A 20457-nucleotide genomic window follows, 5' to 3' on the forward strand; every position below is an offset into this window, starting at 1 on the left:
CAGCAGTGAGGCAGAGGAACAAGGGGAGCCTGTTCCCAGTGCATGCATGTGTACAAGTTAAGACAAAAGGATTGACTCGGGAGTAAGGCTTGGAGGTGATTGGCCCTCCCATAAGACATAAAGGAAGAGCAAAGGGACAGGAACCTTTGCAGGAAGCAACTTTGTTCGTACTGGTCGATTTGTGTTCCGGTTGGCTTTGTATAACTAATTGGAAATTTAGTCATTGGCAGCATTTCAAGGAAGATAAAGGTGCGGGCTTATCAGACTTATCCTGAAGGACTTTGGCAGACTTCTATGGGACTATTTACAAACTGTTGGAGACTCATTACGGGCTGGGAATGACTAAAATTCACAGCCGTTGAAATAAAGAAAAAAGGGTTTTGGGACTAATGTGTGTTTGTTAGTGTCTCAATCAGCCTTGGTCAGAACACCTTCTCCGAGAAGGGCAAAGGCCTGGAAGGATAGGTAGCATCCAGGTGAGCTTGTGGAGCGATGTCCCCCAGAGGAGAGCTTCAACTGTAGTAGCCTCAGCGATGCGGGATTCCTTTCTGTTCAGCCCTGCTCTTGAAACACCAAGACGGCGCACGGGGGTGTTTTTGATGGTGCTAAGTAGCTGTGGCTTTCACACCCCAGCAGGTGCTAAAACAAATGTATAATTTCTGGTGACGGCACAGGAAGGTGATGGAGAATGTCAGGCGGAGGGGAGGGGACCCCCAGGGGGAAAGACGAGGGAGAAGACATGCCGTTATTCATCCTGGCAGGCAAAGACGTTGCTGGCGGCACGTGGCTCGGCTTGTCAGCACGAATTTAAGCATCTCGGCTCGTGATGCTCGCAAGTCAGGCTGGCGGACTCTCTCAAAGTCAATTTTCCCCGTCTCGAAAAAGGATGCGCCTCTCTCGCCGCTTCGAAGGCAATGGAGGTCCTCTGGAGAGGAAGGGCCCCTTTGGAACGGCCAAGGCCGGTGGCTGGACTCGATGTAGTCCGGTTCCCAGCAGGCTCGGGCTGCTGGGGCAAGAGAACTCCAGCCAGCCAAGAGCATTGGGCACCATGGTGTTCCCCAAGGGTTTTGCTGTTGTTTTAGATGACATGAGCAAGACTGAAGCATCCTGCTTCTTTCTCCTTCTTCTCTTCCTCCTCTCCTTCTTTTCTTTTCCTTCTCTTCCTCCCTCTCCCCATTCTCCTCCTTGCCTCTTTCTCCCTCTCCTCTTCTTTTCCTTCTCATCCTTCCTCCTCCTCCCCTTTCTCCCTCTCCTCTTCCTTCTCCTCTTTCTCCTCCTCCTTCCTCCCTCCTTTCCCTCTTCTTTTCCTTTCTTCTTCTCCCCTTCTCCTCTCCTCCTCTTCATCTTTTCCTTCTTTTTCTTTTTCCTCCCTTTCTCCTCCCTTTCCCTCTTCTCTTTTCCTTCTCCTCTTTCTTTTTTCTCCCTCTCCTCCTTTCCTTCTCTTCTTCTTCCTCCTCCTCTCCTCTTTCTTTGCCTTCTCTTCCTCCTCCTCCTCTCTTCTCCCCTTTCTCCCTCTCTTCTTCTTTTCCCTCTCCTCTTTCTCCCTTCTCCTTCTCCTCTTTTCCTCCTCTTCTTCTCCTCCTCCTCTCCCCCTTTCTCCCTCTCTTCTTCTTTTCCTTCTCCTCCCCTCTCCCCTCTCTTTCCTCCTTCCTCCACATGGCACCTGAAAGAGAATCCCTTTTCAGAGACAGTTCTCGGGTTCAGGGGGGGGGGAGTGTCTCCTGTTTGCTTCCATTCCCCTCACGCTTTCTTTGTGTCCACCCAGAAGGGAAACCCTCTTTTCAGGAGTTGTTTCCAATTTGCAGTCATTTTAACTCGCCCTGAGATCCCTTGTGCTGAGAAGGAGCCTCCCGCACATGTTTTCCAAAATTAGATAATGGGGAATGACTGTGGGAAGGGGAAAAAAAACAAAAAAAAACCACACACGCACAGAGGAAAAAACCTTTAACAACAAGGAGGAGAAAAACCCAGCACGATTAAAATGTTTCTGGGGGCCAGGAGCAATCCCCTGCAGGGGCTTTTTGGCTCCAATAACCACACCTTTTAAGTAGCTTTATTGCTTTAATAATGTGGTGGTGAAAAGCGAGAGGGTGGGGACCTTTGACATTTCTTATTTAGCCTTGCCAAAGATGAAAGGGGGCAGTTGCAACCTTTTAGAAGGAATGGGTTGTTGTTTTTTGGAGAGAACAGCCTGCCCTGTGTTGGTGTGTCTTTCTAATGGCCTCGGTCATTGCCTTTCAATATTTCTGGAGTTCTGCAAATGAGTTAGTTTGGGCCCAGCACCTGTCCAAAAGGCAGCGTCAGGCCCCCGTCGGAGTCTGAATCCGAGGAAGAAGACGAACAGCTGACAGCACCTGCTGCTGGCTAGCCACAACACGTGGCATCAGTGCCCCAAAGGCTTGATATCTCACTTGGGGTGAAATGGAAAATAGCCTGATCTTGGTGATTTCTTGGATGTCCTAACCTGAGCTCAGAGGCAAACTGTCAAGCAATGCAGCTTATGACCCAAGAGGTGTAATACGTGCTGTTTTGCTGCGGCATTTTTGAACCCGTTGGGGTTTCGCCCACGGCCAATTTTCCACCCTCTGGTTTAGCAAAACTGTGAAAAGACCAAGCACTGAAGGCGCATTTCAAGCGTTTGTCACCTCTCTACCGAGAGCCAGGTTGTGTGAAGAGAGACTTTGCGAAGCTCTAGCAAAAAGGAAAAAAAATCTCTCTCTCGTCTCTGTCTGCTGAATTTCCATTCAGCGCCAAGGTAGAAAGTCTTGCATTGACTGGGTATCGTCAAGAGCCTCACTTGACCAACATTACGAGAGTCTGGGCTGAAGTTCCCACTCGAGGCTCTGTTTGAATGAGCTGAACAACCACCTCATTGTTTCCAGTCATGCGACGTTGCAAAGGGAAGGGAAACGTTTAAACAGCACCTGGGGAATTACGGAGGAGTGTCTTGGTTCCTACGTTATGCGTTATGAACAAGACTGTGCAGTGTTTGGGTTCAGTGTAGCTTAACGTGGCTGGTAAACCATGGACTATGGCTGGGTTTAATGTGTCAATGCTCTGTATGTAGGTTGGGAGCAAGGCACTAAGCCATTTCCACCATCCATCTTTCTCTTTCTTTGATACAGTTCTCCAATTCTCTCTCTCTCTCCATCCATCCATTATCATTCTCTTTTAACAACTCTATAATCCCTTGCGGGGTGGAGTCTGGCCAACTGAATGGAGCTGAGTGTTTACTGGTCTTTCCTGTTGCCAATATGGAGATTTTTCCAGCAGATCTATTCCCATTGTGCCCAGAGAAATATCTGCCTCTACCTAGGATCAAACTCACAGCCTCCTGATTGTGACGCTAGAGCTCCACTTCTACCATACCACTCCATCCATCCATCCATCCATCCATCCATCTGAATGATTGAGCGCAAAAGAAGAAGAAGGGGATGGCAGAGAAGGAGGTGGCTGGATGGAGTCACTGAAGCAGTCAGCTTGAGCTTCAATGGACTCTGGAGGATAGTAGAGGACAGGTAGGCCTGGAGAAACATTGTCCATGGGGTTGCAATGGATCGGACATGACTTCGCAACTAACAACATCCATCCATCCATCCTTTATGACTCTTGTGCAATGTGCATCATCTTTTTCTGTAATTCTGTCTACGTTGTCATCTTTCTCCCTCTTTCTCTCTCTCCTCTCTCTCCCACAATTATCTAGAAAAAGGCACAGTCAAGAATGGGCGTTATCTTTTTCTGGATAATGCTGATACAGACAGTGGTTGGTTTCTCTCTCCAATCCAAGCAGTCCTCTATGTGTGTTTGTGTGTGTGTGCTCACATACACATATGCACACACACACATGCACTGTATCTATCCAGCTGTGCTGAGGTTGCTGCCTTGTTACCCTTTAATCCTGCTCTCTATCTTGCTCCTGTTTAAAGGAAGCCTTCAAGCGGAATGCCAAGATTAATTTGACTCTTGCTTTCTTTCACACAGGGAAGAAAGAGCAGGCCTACGTGCGGGAACAAACATTAAAGTGGTTTTCCGCAAGCAGCATGTGGTTGACTTTGGGAGAGTTCAAACAACACCAGCCAGGCAGGTCAGGCCTGGTTAGACCTCGTTAAAAAAAAAAAAAAGATTTGGGAGGACGATGAAACATCATGAACAGGACTACGTGGTCCTTAGGACTCAACGGGAGGCTGAAATCTGCAGGTTTTTGTGTCAAGGGAATTGAGGTCAGTTTGGGGGAATTATCCTTGCCTCACTTTCCTTCTTGTTTGGAAAGTCACCCCTACATCAGTTGGCTTCACTGATGTAGCCAGAATGCACTGTGGTCTTGCCAAAGTTTCAAAATGGCTCATTCATTGAGAAGGGTTTTAACATCCTTTCCCCTCTGGCCTATCTCGAAATGAGCTTTTGTGAGTTCCCGGCCCAACAAAGTCTCTATCCTTGCAATATTGTCCTATAACTAAATATTGTCCTGTAACTAAATATTGTCCTGTAACTAAATATTGTCCTGTAACTAAAGCACCTGTAGGCCAGACAAGGAACGATGGATGGAAACCGAACAAGGAGAGAGATTCAACCTGGAAATAAGGAGAAACTTTCTGACAGGGAGAACAATCAACCCATGAAACCTTCAGAAGTTTGTGGGAGCTTCATCACCGGAGGCTTTCAAGAAGAGATTGGACTCCCATCTGTCAGAAATGGGTCTCCCTGCTTGGGCAGGGGGTTGGACTAGATGACCTATAAGGCCCCTTCCAACTCTGATTATCTGTTACATCTGTTAAACGATACATGAGAAAAAATGTTGAGAGAGGAGAAAACAAATACTGCCAAGGGAATATTCCGATAAGGCAGGACATCGCCCACAGCTGCACAGTGGGCAGAGAAAGAGGCTCAAAATGGACCCTCCCTAGTTTACAGATTCACAGAGTTGGAAGGGACCTTGTAGGTCATCTAGTCCAACCCCCCCTGCCCAAGCAGGAAACCCTTCCTACACCATTTCTGACAAATGGCAGCCCAATCTCTTCTTGAAAGTCTCAAGGGATGAAGCTCCCACAACGTCCGAAGGCAACTTCTGTTCCATCGGTTTTAGTCTCCAGTCCCCTAATCATCCTGGTTGCTCTTCATCTTCACCCCATCTTTCAAGGACTTTTGCACATACCATTACCACCTCCGCTACTCGGTTTACAATAAGATCAGGGCCAACTTATTGGTGGTAGCTGAACTCAAAGGCCCCCAGACCCCTCTTGATCCCAATATTCAGCCACTTCCATGGAAACATAGAAATACTGAAGTTCTTAGTTGTAGCTTTGACTTCATCTTACAGCAGTCTTTTTTCTTCTTCTTAACATCTTGTACTCTTTTTTTTATTGTTTTATTTTATAATCTCACGATTGCACTGCGTTTTATGGGAGGCTATATGTTAAGACCACTGGTTCCGACAATAAACTTGGTTTGCGTTGGGTGTGAATTGCAGTCAATAATCCCTTTTTACACTGAGCTGCATCAGCAGCTAATGAGCTAAAGAGCTACCTACAAAGCTGCCAGAAATTCAAGAAAGGGAGGAGGAAAAAAAAAAAAGATTGAAAAATGTAGTCCAGTTTTACAAGGCCAGGATAAACAGCTTGGGACTCCAGTGGTTGCAGTCAGGCAGATAGTAAGAGGCTAAATGGCCTGACCCCTGATTTGGATGTCTCCATTCAGGAGTTGGGCTTCATACCAACTCCCTAAACGTTGAGGTCAATAGAAGGAGGGATAAAGTATCAGCGGCTTATCCTGTCCTGGCTATTTTGGATAATATAAACACTTTTTTATGTGCTCAGCACCAGGCTGGAAGTTTCTCATTCCAAAAGAATTTGGGTCCGTCCTTTCCAGACCTGGATGGAAGTCAAGATAAATTTTGTAACTGTCAGGCACAAAAGATCAGTTCTCTGCCTGAAAGTCCCATTTGATTTATTGCTACTCCTGCCTATGCACACGAATCTTCTCAACTAACATTTATCACCTGCTAGGAGTTAGAGAAGGTCAGTGGAATTCAAGGGAAGTTGGACTTAAGTCTTTGCTTGTGTCTATGTAGGGATTCTAGGCTGGTTTCTCTCTTGACTCCACCCTCAGGCCTTCCCCTATAGTAACTTACAGAAACGCATGGATGATTTTTTCAGAAATCTGTCGGCTGGATAGCCAATCAAGATCTAAAGAAGAGTCGATTGATATTGGCTGCTTGTAGATGTGGCCATGGATGGATCAGTTGAGTAAACCTTGGGTAAAATCATGTTCTCCCCCCCACCCAAAAAAATGCCTTCTGCATTCTTGAATTGCATTGTCAAGGGGAAAAACCGGCACCTTAGAAGCAAGCAAATTATTGCTTCTCTTGTTTATAGGACTTTGAAAAGTCCTACATTGTACAATTTAGAAATAAGTCATCATCTGAAAAGTGAGGGACCATTTTTATGAATCGTCACGCTGCAACATCACACTGTGCTAACAATGTTCGGATTTATGTCCATCTTTTGCTCGTGTCTTGCTTGCTCACCTCTCTTAAGGGACTTTCTGGAAAATTAAGGTTTGATTTTTGTTCAGGCCCCTCCCCCCACTTTCTTAACTGGATTTTTTTTTTCCTAGCAAGTCTAATAAATGTCCTTGTTGGCCATCTGCTGGGAGAACAATCTTCATCTTTTAGCTAGTAATTAATGCTCCTCAGCTGGTGTTCAAGAAATAACGTTCAAGAAAGTCATCTCGGCTTCCCGACTTCGAAGAGTGTCAGGAAAAGATAACTTTGGGAGAAAAAAATTGTATTGGGTTCTAGGTTTTCATCTGTCGTTTTGGCCACAAGCCCTTGTGGTTTTTGTTCCAATAGCCAAAACACCAACCCAGAGAACAACCAAATCCAACATCCACACCTATGATTCTTCCAACGTTGCAGGATCATCTCTCTTCCCCTTTAGCTAAGCAGGTTGGGGATGATGGGGCTCACAGTCACCTTGAACCGTGAGTTAAGTACGGGTTAAGTACCGACTTATGAGGGTTGCGGCATCCTGGGGTTAGGGGATTCTCCCTTTTGCAACCTTCTGACCAGCGAAGTCCAGTGAGGAAGCCAGGTCCACTTAAGGACCGTCTTACTAACTTAAGAACTGCAGCGATTTGCTTAACCGTGGTGGCAAGCGAGGTCGCAGAATGGAGCAAAACGTACTTAACCTGTGTCTCACTTAGCAACAGAAATTGGGGTCAATTGGGGTCAAGTCAAGGACTACCTGTATAATATAACCGGCTTTATGATGCAGGAAGTTAAACCTCCTCTGCTTAAGCTGTGTGTAGCTTTCATACCTTTATTTTCCTTTTACGTCAAGGCGCTAAGCACCTTTGCTTCCTGCTCTCCTTCTCCTCAAGTTCGGATGTTCTATTACTTTACAAAATGGAAATCTGTAATTTTCTCCTGCTGCCTCTCACCTGAGTCCTTTCTCTTCCCTGCTAATGCAGAGCGCTTGCTAGAAGCAGCGTGAGCCTGATAAAATATCGATCCCAGCAGCTTTTATAAAGTGGCGGACTCAGCTCTGGCAACCGTCTTTGATGCGCTCCAATTTCCTTCAGGGGTTTTCAAGGAAATTGGAAGAGGCAGCGGAAAGAGAATTGCTCAGCCGGCAAAAATAAAATAAAATAAAATAAAAATCTTTGGTTTTGGTGCAGTGTCGCCAGAGGTGGTATTCAGCTGGTTCAGACCGGTTGTGGAGAACCGGTAGTGAAAATTTTGAGTATTTCGGAGAACCAGCCAATGCTACCTCTGACTGGCCCCACCAACCCCAACTATTCTCCGCCTCCCATTGAGTCCCAGCTGATCACTGGCTGGATCTTCTTTGGTTGCCCTGCACAGGAGAACGGAGCTGGAAAGCAGGTTAGTGGGTTGGGGAGGGAAGGGAAGGGGGATTTTGCAGTCACCTTTCCCTGCCACACCCACCACACCCTGCCCACCAAGCCATGCCACACCCACCAAGCCACACCCACAGAACCGGTAGTACATTTTTTTTGAATCCCACCACTGAGCATTACCTTGCTCTGAATTCAAGTCTCTTTTCCTCAACTCTGCATTCGACGGTGGGGAACGAGATCTTGAGAATTTTTTGCCTTTGAATAAAATGGGTCAGTTGGAGCTAACCCATTTCCAGAACCTCGCGAAAAGCTGGAGGATTATTTGATAGTGAATTTTACTCACAATGGATTGATCCCATGTTATGCAAACTCTTTGTGGCTCACTCTCTGGTAGCAGTTTCAAAAAAAAAAAAAAACCCTCAAAAAACGAGGAACTGCTGGAATTTGGAATATCTCGTATAAAATGATGGAATAAATAGTTTAGTCATGGATGATTAATAACTGATAAATATATAAATATACGTTAGTCTGACAATGTGAAAATTGATATAAATTGTGAGTAATGACTACAAAAGGATAGCACAAAAGATTTGGGGCAGAAACCCAATTGTGCCTTCCAGTTTCTCTACTCAAAGTAGAAAGTAGAAATTGAAACGTTTTTGTAAAAACATTGGTCTGTGTTGGGCTCCTCGGTACTCTCTGAGCTTGGTTGCTTTCTTGCAGACGTTTTGTGACCCAGCTAGGTAACATCATCAGTGTTAGAAGGGAGCGGTGTTAATCTGACAGAATTGATGTTTCCTAGTTGGCTCATGAAATGTCTGTAAGAAAACAGCCAAGCTCAGAGAGCACCAAGGACATCTTCCTCCCCTCCTTCACTTTAAAAACATGACTCCCTTCCAGCACTGAGGATGTTACCTAGTTGGGTCATGAAACGCCTGCAAAAAGAAACAACCAATCAATCTCAGAGAGTATTAAGGATTCCTGTCTTCCTCCCCTCCTCTCCACAAACCCCACCCACTTCTAGCTCTGCTGATGTTACCTACTTGAGGATTACCTGTATTAATATGCAAGGTTCTTGCATATGCATACAATTAGGTTATATGCTCTAATTAATCCCTAGATTGCATTTGTATCAGTGGTTCTGTTTTTTTTCTCCTAGAGACACTGAAGAAGACTGAGTTGGAATAACGTTAACCAATAACCAGAGAGTGGTTCTAGAAACCGTTTTTTTTTTATAAAGTCTACCTATGTTAAGAATTCAATATTGGTGTACATTTATATTAACAGAATATTTACATGTTGCTTTCTTTTGTTGTTGTATTTAAAACAAGAAGTCAAAAAACTCTAATTTTCTCCATAATATAAGGCAAAAAACAAACAGTTTTTGTACATTATTATTAATTATTATTATTAATTATTTTTTTTAATATATATCTGTAACTTCAATTTCAAAGTACCAGAGAAACCAGTGGCCTCAATTCAGGAACCTCACAGTGGACTGTATGAAACTACAGTTAATCTCCATAAATAATACTTTTAAGAAACCCTGGATGTATGGTTTTTTTTTTTTTTCTTTTACTTAAGGATCTGAGGCCACAAAATTTAAACTAGAAACAAAAACTTCCTTTTTTTTTCTTTTTGCATGTGTTGTGTGTGTGTGTGTGTGTGTGTGTGTGTATGAACAAAGAGCACAAAATTAAAAAAAAAATACATTCATTAAAAATGTTCCTGGCATTTGGGGCAACAACAAAAAATAAAAATAAAATAAAATGTACAAACCTGGTAATAGTTTAAACTCAGCACAGAAGCAAAAGGGGAGGAGGAAAAAAAAAAAAAAAGAACAGAATAAAACCAGGAAACAAGAAAAAAAAAAAAAAAAACCAAAGACCTATATATTAAAATTTTCCATTTCTTTTTCTTTGTCAGCAACCGTGCGGTCTCGAAAGGTTTGTAACCTTCGGATGCCTCCTTCTGCGCGATCCCCACTTCCCCTCCCTTCCATCGCCTTTCGCAACTGTGCTTCATTTCTACAAATTTTACAGTTTTTTTTTTAAAAAAAGTTTTACAGCAGTGCATTTTTTTGTTTTAAAAAGGGGGTTCCCCCAACCCCATTCCCCCGTCCTCCTCTATTATTTATACAGGTAAGTTTGGAAAAAAAAAAACAATTATCCTGCAGGCGGGCCGGGAGCTATCGTGCCTCGACTTCTTTGGCATTGCTAGAAGGGGAATAATCCCGGGATTCCGGGTTTGTGAGCGGGGTAGTCCGACGGGGGGAGGAGGGTCTCGTACTACTCGCTGGGACCAATGGGGGTGGAGCACTGAGCGCGGCAGTGGGCGGGTTCCGGCTCAAAATCCCGTTGTGCATGGCGGCCGAAGGGCTGAGCCTGGGGTAATGCATGCTGCTGAGATGAGACATGAAGGAAGGCATGTGGGCCAGGTGGCTTTCAATGGGGGAGGTGTGCAAGTGGTGCATCCTGACACGCTCGAGTTCTTCCCGTAAGTGCAACCTCTCCCGCTCTTCCGCTTGCCGGAGACGCTCCTGCTCCCGGCGCGCTTCCAGAAGGTTCTCGTGGTTGTAGTCGTGGGGTTCGCGGTCCCGGTAAGAGCGCTCGTGGTCATAAAATCCCGAGGCGGCGGGAAACCGGTGAATGGGATCCGATCGGAGCTGGAAGTCCATCCGGCGGTGGAGGTCTAAGCTGCGGTAGGCGTCGCGCAAGGGGTCCCTCATGGGGTCCCAGGAAAAGCCCGGGTGGGGTAGCCTCTCGCGTCCCGCAAGCGGGTTCATGCCCATCAGTGGGGTCATCATCCGGCTACGTTCCAAAACGTTCATGTTGTTCATCTGATGGACGCTGCCCATAGAGATGGGCATGGCGGCCGCCATGGTGTGAGGCAGGGGCAACCCGTGGAGAGAAGGAGGTGGCGGGTGCTCGGCGCCGCGGGGATGCTGCGAAGTTTCCGAGCTCACCACCAAGACATCGCTCTCCTCTTTGCGCTCTTCTTTGACTTTGACGTCGTTCTTGATCTTCTGGAGGTCCGCCAGCAGCTCCGGCTTCCTCTCCACGTCCTTGTTCATCAGGCTGCTGAGTTTCAAGCTCTCGCTCAAGGCCGGCTTGCTGTAGGGAGAAACCGACTGGATTACGGGCTTGGTATTGTCCTCCAGGGATCTCTTTTCATGGCTGGGAGGTTCCTTCACCGGTGAGCGGCTTTCTTTGATCTTCTGCTCTACCACCGGAGGGGGATCTCTGAGCCGGTCGGGAATCTCTCTCTCTAGATCTTTAGATCGGTCTCGTTCCAGGAGGGCAACCTGCCGGCTGGAATCACTCGCCGCCTGGCTGTTGCTACGGATGAGGTTGCTGATCTGGTGGGTCACGGGAGCTGAAGCCGGTGAGGATCGGTTTGAATGCCTGCTTTTGTCCAGAAGATCCCTGGAGGGAAGGAGATTGAGACAATGGGTGTCACCGTAAAAAAACCCTTTTGCATTATTATTCAACAGAGTTCGTAAACGTGGTTATATATATTGAGTATGTGTAATGTGTGCCAGTGGAAAAAAACATGTGATGTGCCCATGTATTCTTATAATACATGGCTTGATTCAAATCACAGGCTAAGTCGGTCTAGTTAGTAAGATGGATGGCATGAAAACAGAGCAGAAGGGAGGGAGGGGTGAGGGGGAGAGAAGATAAGCAAGGTGGAGAGAATAGAAAGGGAGGAAGAAAGGAAGGAAAAGAGAGAGAAAGAGATGGAGAAAGGAGGAAGAAAAAGAGGGAGAGAGGAAGGAAGGTGGGAGAGAAGAGAAGTGAAGTGAAGAGAAGGAAGGTAGAGAAGGAAGGAAGGAAAAGAGGGAGGGAGGGAGGGAGGGAGGGAGGGGAGAGAAGAGAGAAGAAAGGTGGAGAGAGAAGGAAGAAAGGAGGGAAAAGAGGAAGGGAGGAGGAAGAGAGAAGAGAAAGAAGGAAGGAGAAAGGAAGGAAAAGAGGGAGGAAGAAAGGGAAGAAAGGTGGAGAAAAGGAAGAAAGGAGGGAGAAAGGAAGGAAAAGAGGGAGAGAGGAAGGAAGGCGGGAGGCAAGAGAAAAAGAGAAGGAAGGTAGAAAAGGAAGGAAGAAAGGAGGGAGAAAGGAAGGAAGAGGGAGGGAGAAAGAGAAAGAAAGAAGGTAGAGAAAGGAGGAAAAGAGGAAGGGAGGAGGGAGAGAGAAGGAAGGAAGGAGGGAGGGAGGAAGAGAGGAAAGAAGCAGGCAAGAGGTGAGTTCCCGCAACACACTGAACCTCCCCCAAGCCATGGACACCAGTCCATTTTGCAAAGGCCACCTCCCTTACCTCTCCTTCTCTCTCTCTTCTTTACTGGAGGAAAGCTCCCTCTTCTCAGAGTCTCGGTCTCTGTCGTGATTTGTCACCGAGGAACTCCGCTCGGTGTCCCCCGGCTTGGGCCACTGAGGCGGCGTAGGGAAAGAGGGCGGCGTCCGGTGCAGACGGTTCCAGGGCTCGTGGGGGCTGCCAAAACTCTGGACGTTCGGCCCGTCCTTGTGAGCGAAGATGCTGCTGTGACCTGGAGACCGAGAGAAAGCGGGAGAAAAGATTGGATTCGCTCCTGGGTGACAGGAAGGACGTTGAATAACAACAACAAAAAAAAGGCCAATTGTTTTTTTTAAAAAAGTGCACTTATTTTATTCTTTTTCGGCCTGGAAAAAAGAGGAAGGGGAGGGGGGGGGGAAGGAACAAAAACCCTTGGAAATAGCAATAAGGAACAAGGACCCATCGAAAGTCTCGGCCGGCAAAGAAATCTGCATAACTACGTGGACGTGATGAGCAGAGGTGGTATTCAGCCGGTTCTGACTGGTTCTAGACAACCGGTAGTGGAAATTTTGAGTAGTTTGGGAGAACCGGCAAATCCCACCTCTGACTGGCCCTGCCCCCATCTATTTTCCGCCTCCCAAGTCCCAGCTGATTGGCTGGGTCTCCTTTGGTTGCCCTGCACAGGAGAACGGAGCTGGAAAGCAGGTTAGTGGGGTGATGAGTAGAGGTGGCATTCAGCCGGTTCTGACCAGTTCTGGAGAACCGGTAATGGAAATTTTGAGTAGTTCTGGAGAACCAGCCAATGCCGCCTCTGACTGGCCCCGCCAACCCCATCTATTCTCTGCCTTCCATTGAGTCCCAGCTGATCGGCTTGGTCTCCTTTGGTTGCCCTGCACAGGAGAACAGAGCTGGAAAGCAGGTTAGTGGGGTGGGGAGGGAAGGGGGATTTTGCAGTATGTCCTTCCCCTGCCCTGCCCACCAAGCCACGCCCACAGAACCGGTAGTAAAAAAAAAATTGAATCCCACCCCTGGTGAAGAGGGTATTTGGTCTCAAAGTTTGCAGGTGAATCCCAAATCACGCTGCTGCTGGGACACCCAGAGCTAAACTGAGCCGATGGGGATGGTTATGGATGTTTATTGTGAAAATGCAACTCATGGAAGAGGGTCAACATCAGATAAAGTAGGGATTGAGATCCTTTATTGGGGGCATGAATAGGCTGAACGGAAGCACAATAATCCAGATCTGCCACAAGCGTCTCTCTCTCTCAATTCTGTAGGGTCCTTGGTGCTCTCTGAGCTGGGCGGTTTTCCTGAAGACGTTTCATGACCCAACTGGGTAACATCATCAGTGCTAGAGAGAGTGGGGTTTGCTCCCTGTTCCACTCCCTTCTAGCACTGATAGTGTTACCCAATTGGATCATGAAACGTCTGCAAGGAACACCACAAGCTCCGAGAGTGCCAAGGACCCCACAGCTGAACCCTGAGCTACAAAGTCTCTCTTTTATCGGTGCTCCTAATTCTGTTGGCCATCCAGCTTGGCGTTCCCCAGTTGTGCTGGGAACACCGTTCCCAAATCCCTAACTGGGAGCAGTGGTTAAATTGAGGAGTTCCTGTCTCCATGCATCTCAAAGACGTTGAGGAAGATGACAGAGCTTTCTTGAAGAACATCATCTACTAGAAGTTTTTTGTATTCATGAAATTGTCCCCAAGGATGGAGAGCTTTATGGCATGTGTTCTGGGTTTTTTTTTTTTTTTGGAAGGGTGGGGGTTGTTATTAAATAAATTGGACGCTTTTGAAAATTCTTGGTTTGGGGGGGTCTGTATTTACGACCGCACACCGAAACATAATCCTGAAAACATGTAGACAGCTCCAGTCTCAACACATGTAGCAATGCGTGTTCCAGTGTCTCTTTGGTCGCTTAACTTTCCTTCCACAAAGATTCACCCCTTCAAGTTCCTTCTATTTTCTAGTTTGATGAGCCTCAATCCAGCAGACCGTCTCTCCAGGAAGCTGGCCTTGGTTACAGAAACCCTTGTTAACCTCTCACGATGCTAATGACCTCCAGGGTATTTTTGGAAGACACAAGAACACCGGAACAGCCCTTACGTTTGCAGAGGTGGAATTCAAGCGTCTGAGTCTATGTTTAGTTATATTCTTTTCTGGAGACAACAATCGGCACGTGCAGCTATTTTCCAAGGACCATGTGATCAACCAGGAATAAGAGGGATGGGCGAGACACCCTTCAATCATCCAGGACAGCGTGACCTGAAGGAAAAAACAGAACGCCCCAGCGTTCTGTCCTTCCCTATCGTATATTTTGCACATGCTCGCATAAGTTACGTTGGAAAAGGTGAGCTACAGCAGAGTTCAAGCTGTCTGGGTCAATCATTCTACGTTCACACTTCTATCTTGGGATCCGTAGTTCTGGTCTATGCAGGCCTAGGCTTGGCAACCAGATGTCCTCCAGATGTCAGCTCCCTTCCTTATGAATCCCATTCCAGCAGGTCTTCTTTTCAGAAAGCTCAACCCAATGAAGGAAGCCATCTTAGCCTCTCAGCACGGACGGTCCAAAATATCTGGGGGATCATCCAGTTCCCTCCCCCTCCAAAATGGAGTTAAGAGAACGTGGTGCCTTGACTGAAACTACAGAGTTGATAATCTGTCTGTCTGCCTCTCTATCATATCCACCTCAAACCAGTGACTCAAGGCAGGCAGCAAGCATTCATAAAAACAATGAGAACACGATACACAAAGAAATTAAACGCAAACAGCAGCCAAGAAATATTACAATCTATCGGTATCAGCTTCCCCAGGTAATAGGAACATTCATGTGTTCGGGACTCCAGGCCTGGGCACGTAAACAGATCTTCAGAAACCTTCCAAAAGACCAACAGAGTTGTGCCATCCTAATCTCAGGAGAAAGGATGTTCCAGAACTCAGACTATGGCAGAAGAGGCAAACTCCCTAGTGCCCACCAGCCACCATTCCAGGAGTGGAACATGCCCATCCTTACTGGACCAGATTGGACAGGTAGAAATGACTGGAAGCAGACAGTGCCCCAGGTAAACCCCGTACCAAGCCGTATGTTCTCTTGCCTCTACAGCAAGGGTCTTCCAACTTGGCAAGTTTAAGACTTGTGGACTTCAACTCCCAGAATCCCTGAGCTAGCATGACTGGAGGAGGAATTCTGGGAGTCGAAGTCCACAAGACTTAAAGCTGCCAACCTTTTCGACCTCAGGGACCACCAAACTCATAATTTTAGATCCCAGGGACCACTAACTGGTTCTGTGGGCATAGCCTAATTTGTGGGTGTGGCTTGGTGGTCATGTGACTGGCTGGGCATGGCTTGTATGTAAATGTTATGAATATTTATATAAATATTGAATTTATTATAAAAAAAAGAGCAACTTTCACCCAAAATCAGGCAAAGCAGGCAGGCAGATTGAGTTGCTCACAGAATCACAAATTCATCCAGAAATCTATCTGCCATTAGCTAGCTCAGTCTGTCACATAAAATTTGTTAGCAAGCAAACTCACAAAATTAACTCACAACACACCATGCATGTAAATATTGAACTTTTTATTTTTAAAAAAGAGCAACTTTTACCCAAAATCAGGCAAAGCAGGCAGGCAGATTGAGTTGCTCACAGAATCACAGATTCATTCAGAGATCTATCTATCTGCCATTGGCTAGCTCAACCTGTCACATAAAATTTGCTTGCAAGCAAACTCACAAAATTAACTCAACATACCATGCATGTAAATGTTGATTTTTTTTAATAAAAAAAGCAACTTTTATCCAAAATCAGGCAAAGCAGGCAGGCAGATTGAGTTGCTCACAGAATCATTCAGGGATCTATCTATCTGCCATCGGCTAGCTCAGTCTCTCAAATTTGCTTGCCGTGAGTCTGCACTGAATTTGCCTGCAAACAAACCTTCAGTCCTAAGGGAGGTTCGGCTGTGCTTAACTAGAAAGCTAGAAAATCCAACCATTTCCTGCTTCCTAGCTAATCTAAATCTCCCGGCACAGCAGAACAGATGATGGTCGGAAAAAGGAAAAATAGCAACTTAGCAGACAAGTTTGCTGGATAAGGAGTAAGTGGGCGGGGGGGGGGGTTCCCGTGGGCCATGTGGGCTGAGCAGCCTTGTGTTTCGGTGCAGCCTGGATTAATTGCTTTGTGGGGGGGAGGGTGCTCTGGGGGTGAGATTTCTCTGTGGCCCACCAAAATTTTCTCACGGCCCACCAGTGGGTGACCGCTGCTCTACAGTGATGCCATTTAACGGGTGCTATGGGTATCTACCTGATGCGTCTATGGAGATTCTCAATCATCCAGGTCATAGTTGTCCCAAAGGTGCTTTTTCTCAAGAAGCAGCTGGACTTTCTGGTGTTTTTTTTTTGTTCTTTGAAGATGTTTCACTTCTCATCCAAGGAACTTCTTCAGTTCTTGGATGAGAACCAATTCAGTTCATGAACTGTAGAAGCTTCCTGGGTGAGAAGCAAAACGACTTCAAAGAAAAAAACCCAGAAAGTCCAGTTAAAAGCCCCTTTGAGATCTTCCTGATACTTTCTCTTCAGTTCTTCCAGTAAGATGGTAGATCCTGAAGAACTACTTCCTCAAACCTTGGACTTGAAACACCCCCCTCCCCAAAGAATAGTTAAAGGGGGAGGGATAAATTTTGTTGGACTCCCCCACTCCTTCTCTGGAGAAGTGAGCTGAAGTCGCCATTCTTGATGGACCTGGGACATCAATTATGGGAAAGTCCTCTACGGACGAATATTTGTAGCCTCAGTCCGTTGTTTGGGGGGGATGTTTTTAAGAAGCTTCAAACAAACGGCCACCGGTTGCTTTCGATAGGAACATGGCTCTCTTCTCTGGGAAAGAAGCTAGTCTGAGGAACCCATCCGTACTTACTCAAAGTATGACTGCCTAATCCGCCAAAGGCATTGCTGCTTAAATTTCCAAGGCCGCTGAAGGTGCTTGACCTTGTAAACGGATCTGGAAAGGCAAACAGGGTTTTAGCCGGCATTTAGCCAAGAATGCAAGGGAAAACTAAATGTACCCCCTTTTTTTTCCTACCCGCCCCCTTGTTGATTTGTTTTATTTCATGGTTTGAATCCCAAGTGGGATTAAGGCCAGGCTTTCAGCTAATCCTTCTCCCTGGCGGGGCCCTCTGCGTAGAACATTCTTGACGGGTTAAAAACGGAGAGTGGGTCGGAGAACTTGTTAACATGGAAACAGGTGCTGGAGGTTCAGCGTGCCAGGGAGAAACCAAATGTTTGAGGCTGAAGAGCCAGGAGGACTAAGGTGGCCACCGAGATGGAATCCGAGAAGGTCAGATTTGCGAGAGCAAAGTAAGAAGGTGGAAACTAGTTTCTGGTGGGAATGTGTTATGGAGCAGAGGTCTCCAACTTTGGCAATTTTAGGACTTGTGGACTTCAACTCCCAGAGTTCCTCAGCCAATCGTGGACTCCAACTCCCAGAATTCCTCAGGGATCTGAAAACCTGGCAACTTTAAGACTTGTGGACTTCAACTCCCAGAGCTTTGCTGGCTGAGGAATTCTGGGAGTTGAAGTCCGTAAGTCTTAAAGTTGCCAAGGTTGGAGACCCCTGTTATGGAGGGCCCAACAACCAGTGATCTTCATGAGAAGATCTCAAGAAGGCCTAATGGAGACATTTGGAATACATGTAGTCCTCAACTTACGACCACAGTTGAGCCCAAAATTTCCACTGCTAAGTGAGACAATTGTTAAGCGAGTTTTGCCCCCTTTTTTTGACTGTTCTTGTCATGGTTTGTTAAGTGGATCACTGCCGTTGTGAAGTAAGTAACAGGGTTGTGAAGTGATTCTGGTTTATCCCGTTGACTTCGCTCGTCAGAAGGTCCCAAAAGGGGAACACACGGTCGCAGGATACTGCGACCGTGATAAATACGAGTCAGTTGCCAAGCTCCGGGGGGTTGGGCTAGAAGACCTCCGAGGTCTCTTCCAACTCTGATATTCTTCATCTGATTTTGATCAGGTGAACATGGGGGACACTGCAATGGCCATAAGTGTGAAAAATGGTCACGAGTCACTTTTTTCAGTGCCGTTGTGACGTTGAATGGTCACTTGATGAGCTTTTGTTAAGTTGAGGACTACCTGTACCGATTCTTTCTCTCTTCCCCAGCCCTCTCCTTCATCGTCTTGGTTGAATCACAGAGCAAGAATTGGACAGAACCTACAAATGATATTTGGGGGTGGCAAGGAACAGCGGCATCACCTGGAAACCACGTTCTTGAATTAAAACCGGGTTCTTGTAGCATCTACCTATTCCCTATCGTTTTAAGCTTTTTTTCCTCATTCGGATACTTTATAGTCTACTACAAAAAGACCCCTTGGTTCCCAAAGAGGGAAACATTCTTATTTGGGCAACGCAAACAAGACACACAGGTGTGCGATGGAGTGATGGTTGAAACTCATGTTCTAGTTTTTGAGGGTAGCCTTGCTTCATCTTCATTAAACGACCCCATAATCCCTTGCGGAGAGGAGTCTGGACGACGAAATGGAGTTAGCAGACTGTTTGAAGGGCCGGCTACCCTTCCTGTTGCCAACGCGGAGTTTTGTTCAGCAGCCCAGGGACAGAAATATCTGCCTCTACCTAGGATCGAACTCACAGCCTCCTGATTGTGGCGCTCTAGGCCCACCGCACCACTCCAATGAACGTAGCCTTGCTTGGCGGGCTCGGAATAACAAATTGGGAGCTTGTGGAAATGGAGACCGGGTTCTCTCTGGGAAACAGACCGATTAATAATTTAATTAGGCCAAAATGATGTCTCTCCTAAGCTTAATTTTAAAGCCAGGCCAGATGGTTAGGGCCGGCGTGGCGCGCTTGATGAAAGTCCGTGAATTATATCACAGAGATTCTTTATCCACAAAGAATACTTCTGGCTAAACGACCAGCTGGGTTGAAATGGATGTGTGTGTGTTGTTGTTGTTTTTTTTACAAGCTGCATCAACAGCTTCCCTTAATGATTCAGGATTGTGGATTAATTATTGTGTCCTTCACCATTCACTAGCAATGGTAGTTGAAGATCTCCTATTTGCTGTGCACCTAGCTTGTCCTTAAATGGCTCACCCAAAGAAGCCAACACAGTTTAAAGCAGAAGGTGTGATCTACCAAAGAGACTTGGGCTGAAAGGTTGGGACACATCGCCTCTTCAAATCTGTGTCCCGCTCCCCAATCCTTGGGAGAACTCAAACGTTGATTCAGAAACACGATCAAGATTTTCAGATACTGCTGGTTTTTCCCCCAATGGCAAATAAATCCGTTTCATTTAGAAAGAAGGTTGTTCTTGTTGGTTTTTTTTTTTTTTAGCTTTAAGAGGGTAATTGTATTTGGTATTCTGTTCTGTTCTAAACCTGATCTATAAATAATATTTTCCAAGCCCAGGAATGTTACGCAGGAATTGCTCTTCGAGGTAGATAAAATTATCACCACCCTTCTGCACACCTGTCTTCCTTTTCCTTCCCAGGTCCTGATGGCAACAGCACTTAGACTTATGTACTGCTTCGTAGGATATAGTTTCTGACAATCAACAGAAGTTGCCTTCAGAAGTTGTGGGAGCTTCATCACTGGAAGCTTTTAAGAAGAGACTGGACTGCCCACTGTCAGAAATGGTGTAGGGTCTCCTGCTTGGGTTGGGGGTTGGACTAGATGACCTACAAGATTCCCTTCCAACTCTGTTAATCTGTTAAACAGTGCTTTACAGCCCTCTCTAAGCAGTTTACAGAGTCAGCTTATTGCCCCCAACGATCTGGGTCCTCGTTTTACCGACCTCGGAAGGAAGGCTGAATCAACTGGGGAATCGAACTGCTGGCAGTTGGCAGAATTAGCCTGCCATGCTTCATTCTCACCACTGCGCCACCAGTGGTCTGATGTAGGAAAAGTCAAGGCATATATCAAAAGGCTAGTAAATCGGAAGAATAAGGTGTACTTACACCTACCTGCCAAATGGCTGGTGGGCAGGAAGCTGCTATGATGAGGCGAGGATCCAAATGGAGCGGAGTTTGGATGAGCAGATCCTGCAACAACAACAACAGCAACCGCAAAATAAGCTTGTAGCAGCACCTGAGAATCGTCTTTACAGCCTGGTAACTTAGGGAGGGTCCCTCCTGAGCTTCTTGCTTGGCCCATTATACAGCTGAGGACTATGCCGTCTCTTATCTGATTGTTCCAGAGGCAGCTATCTCCTCCCTTCACCTCCCAAAGTTCTTCTCACAAGCGTTATCGCCACCTCTTTCACAGGATAAGAAACTAGGTAGGGACTCTTTTGAGTCT

At 46.4% G+C, this 20457-nt stretch overlaps 1 protein-coding gene across 20 annotated transcripts in view; it reads right to left on the reverse strand.

The window, feature by feature from the left end:
* Positions 1-9153: 9153 nt before the first annotated feature.
* The window catches only part of FBRSL1 (fibrosin like 1), a 520677-nt gene continuing 509373 nt past the window's right edge, over positions 9154-20457 (reverse strand). For 9 of the 20 annotated variants that reach the window (XM_087942866.1, XM_087942863.1, XM_087942873.1 and 6 more), the window contains 4 exons: positions 20118-20201; positions 17056-17139; positions 12166-12394; positions 9503-11279 (listed from right to left, as the gene is read on the reverse strand). In XM_087942866.1, coding sequence (XP_087798992.1) covers positions 10043-11279; positions 12166-12394; positions 17056-17139; positions 20118-20201 — 1634 coding nt within the window. In that variant the 3' untranslated portion in view covers positions 9503-10042. Of the gene's footprint in view, positions 11280-12165; positions 12395-17055; positions 17140-20117; positions 20202-20457 lie in introns of all 20 variants that reach the window. The other 11 variants (XM_087942869.1, XM_087942865.1, XM_087942874.1 and 8 more) reach the window with 4 other exon arrangements.

The sequence above is a fragment of the Notechis scutatus genome, chromosome 13 (genome assembly GCF_049901735.1).
Source record: "Notechis scutatus isolate UNSWTSFEM ecotype Mainland chromosome 13, rNotScu1.2, whole genome shotgun sequence".
Taxonomy (NCBI): domain Eukaryota; kingdom Metazoa; phylum Chordata; class Lepidosauria; order Squamata; family Elapidae; genus Notechis; species Notechis scutatus.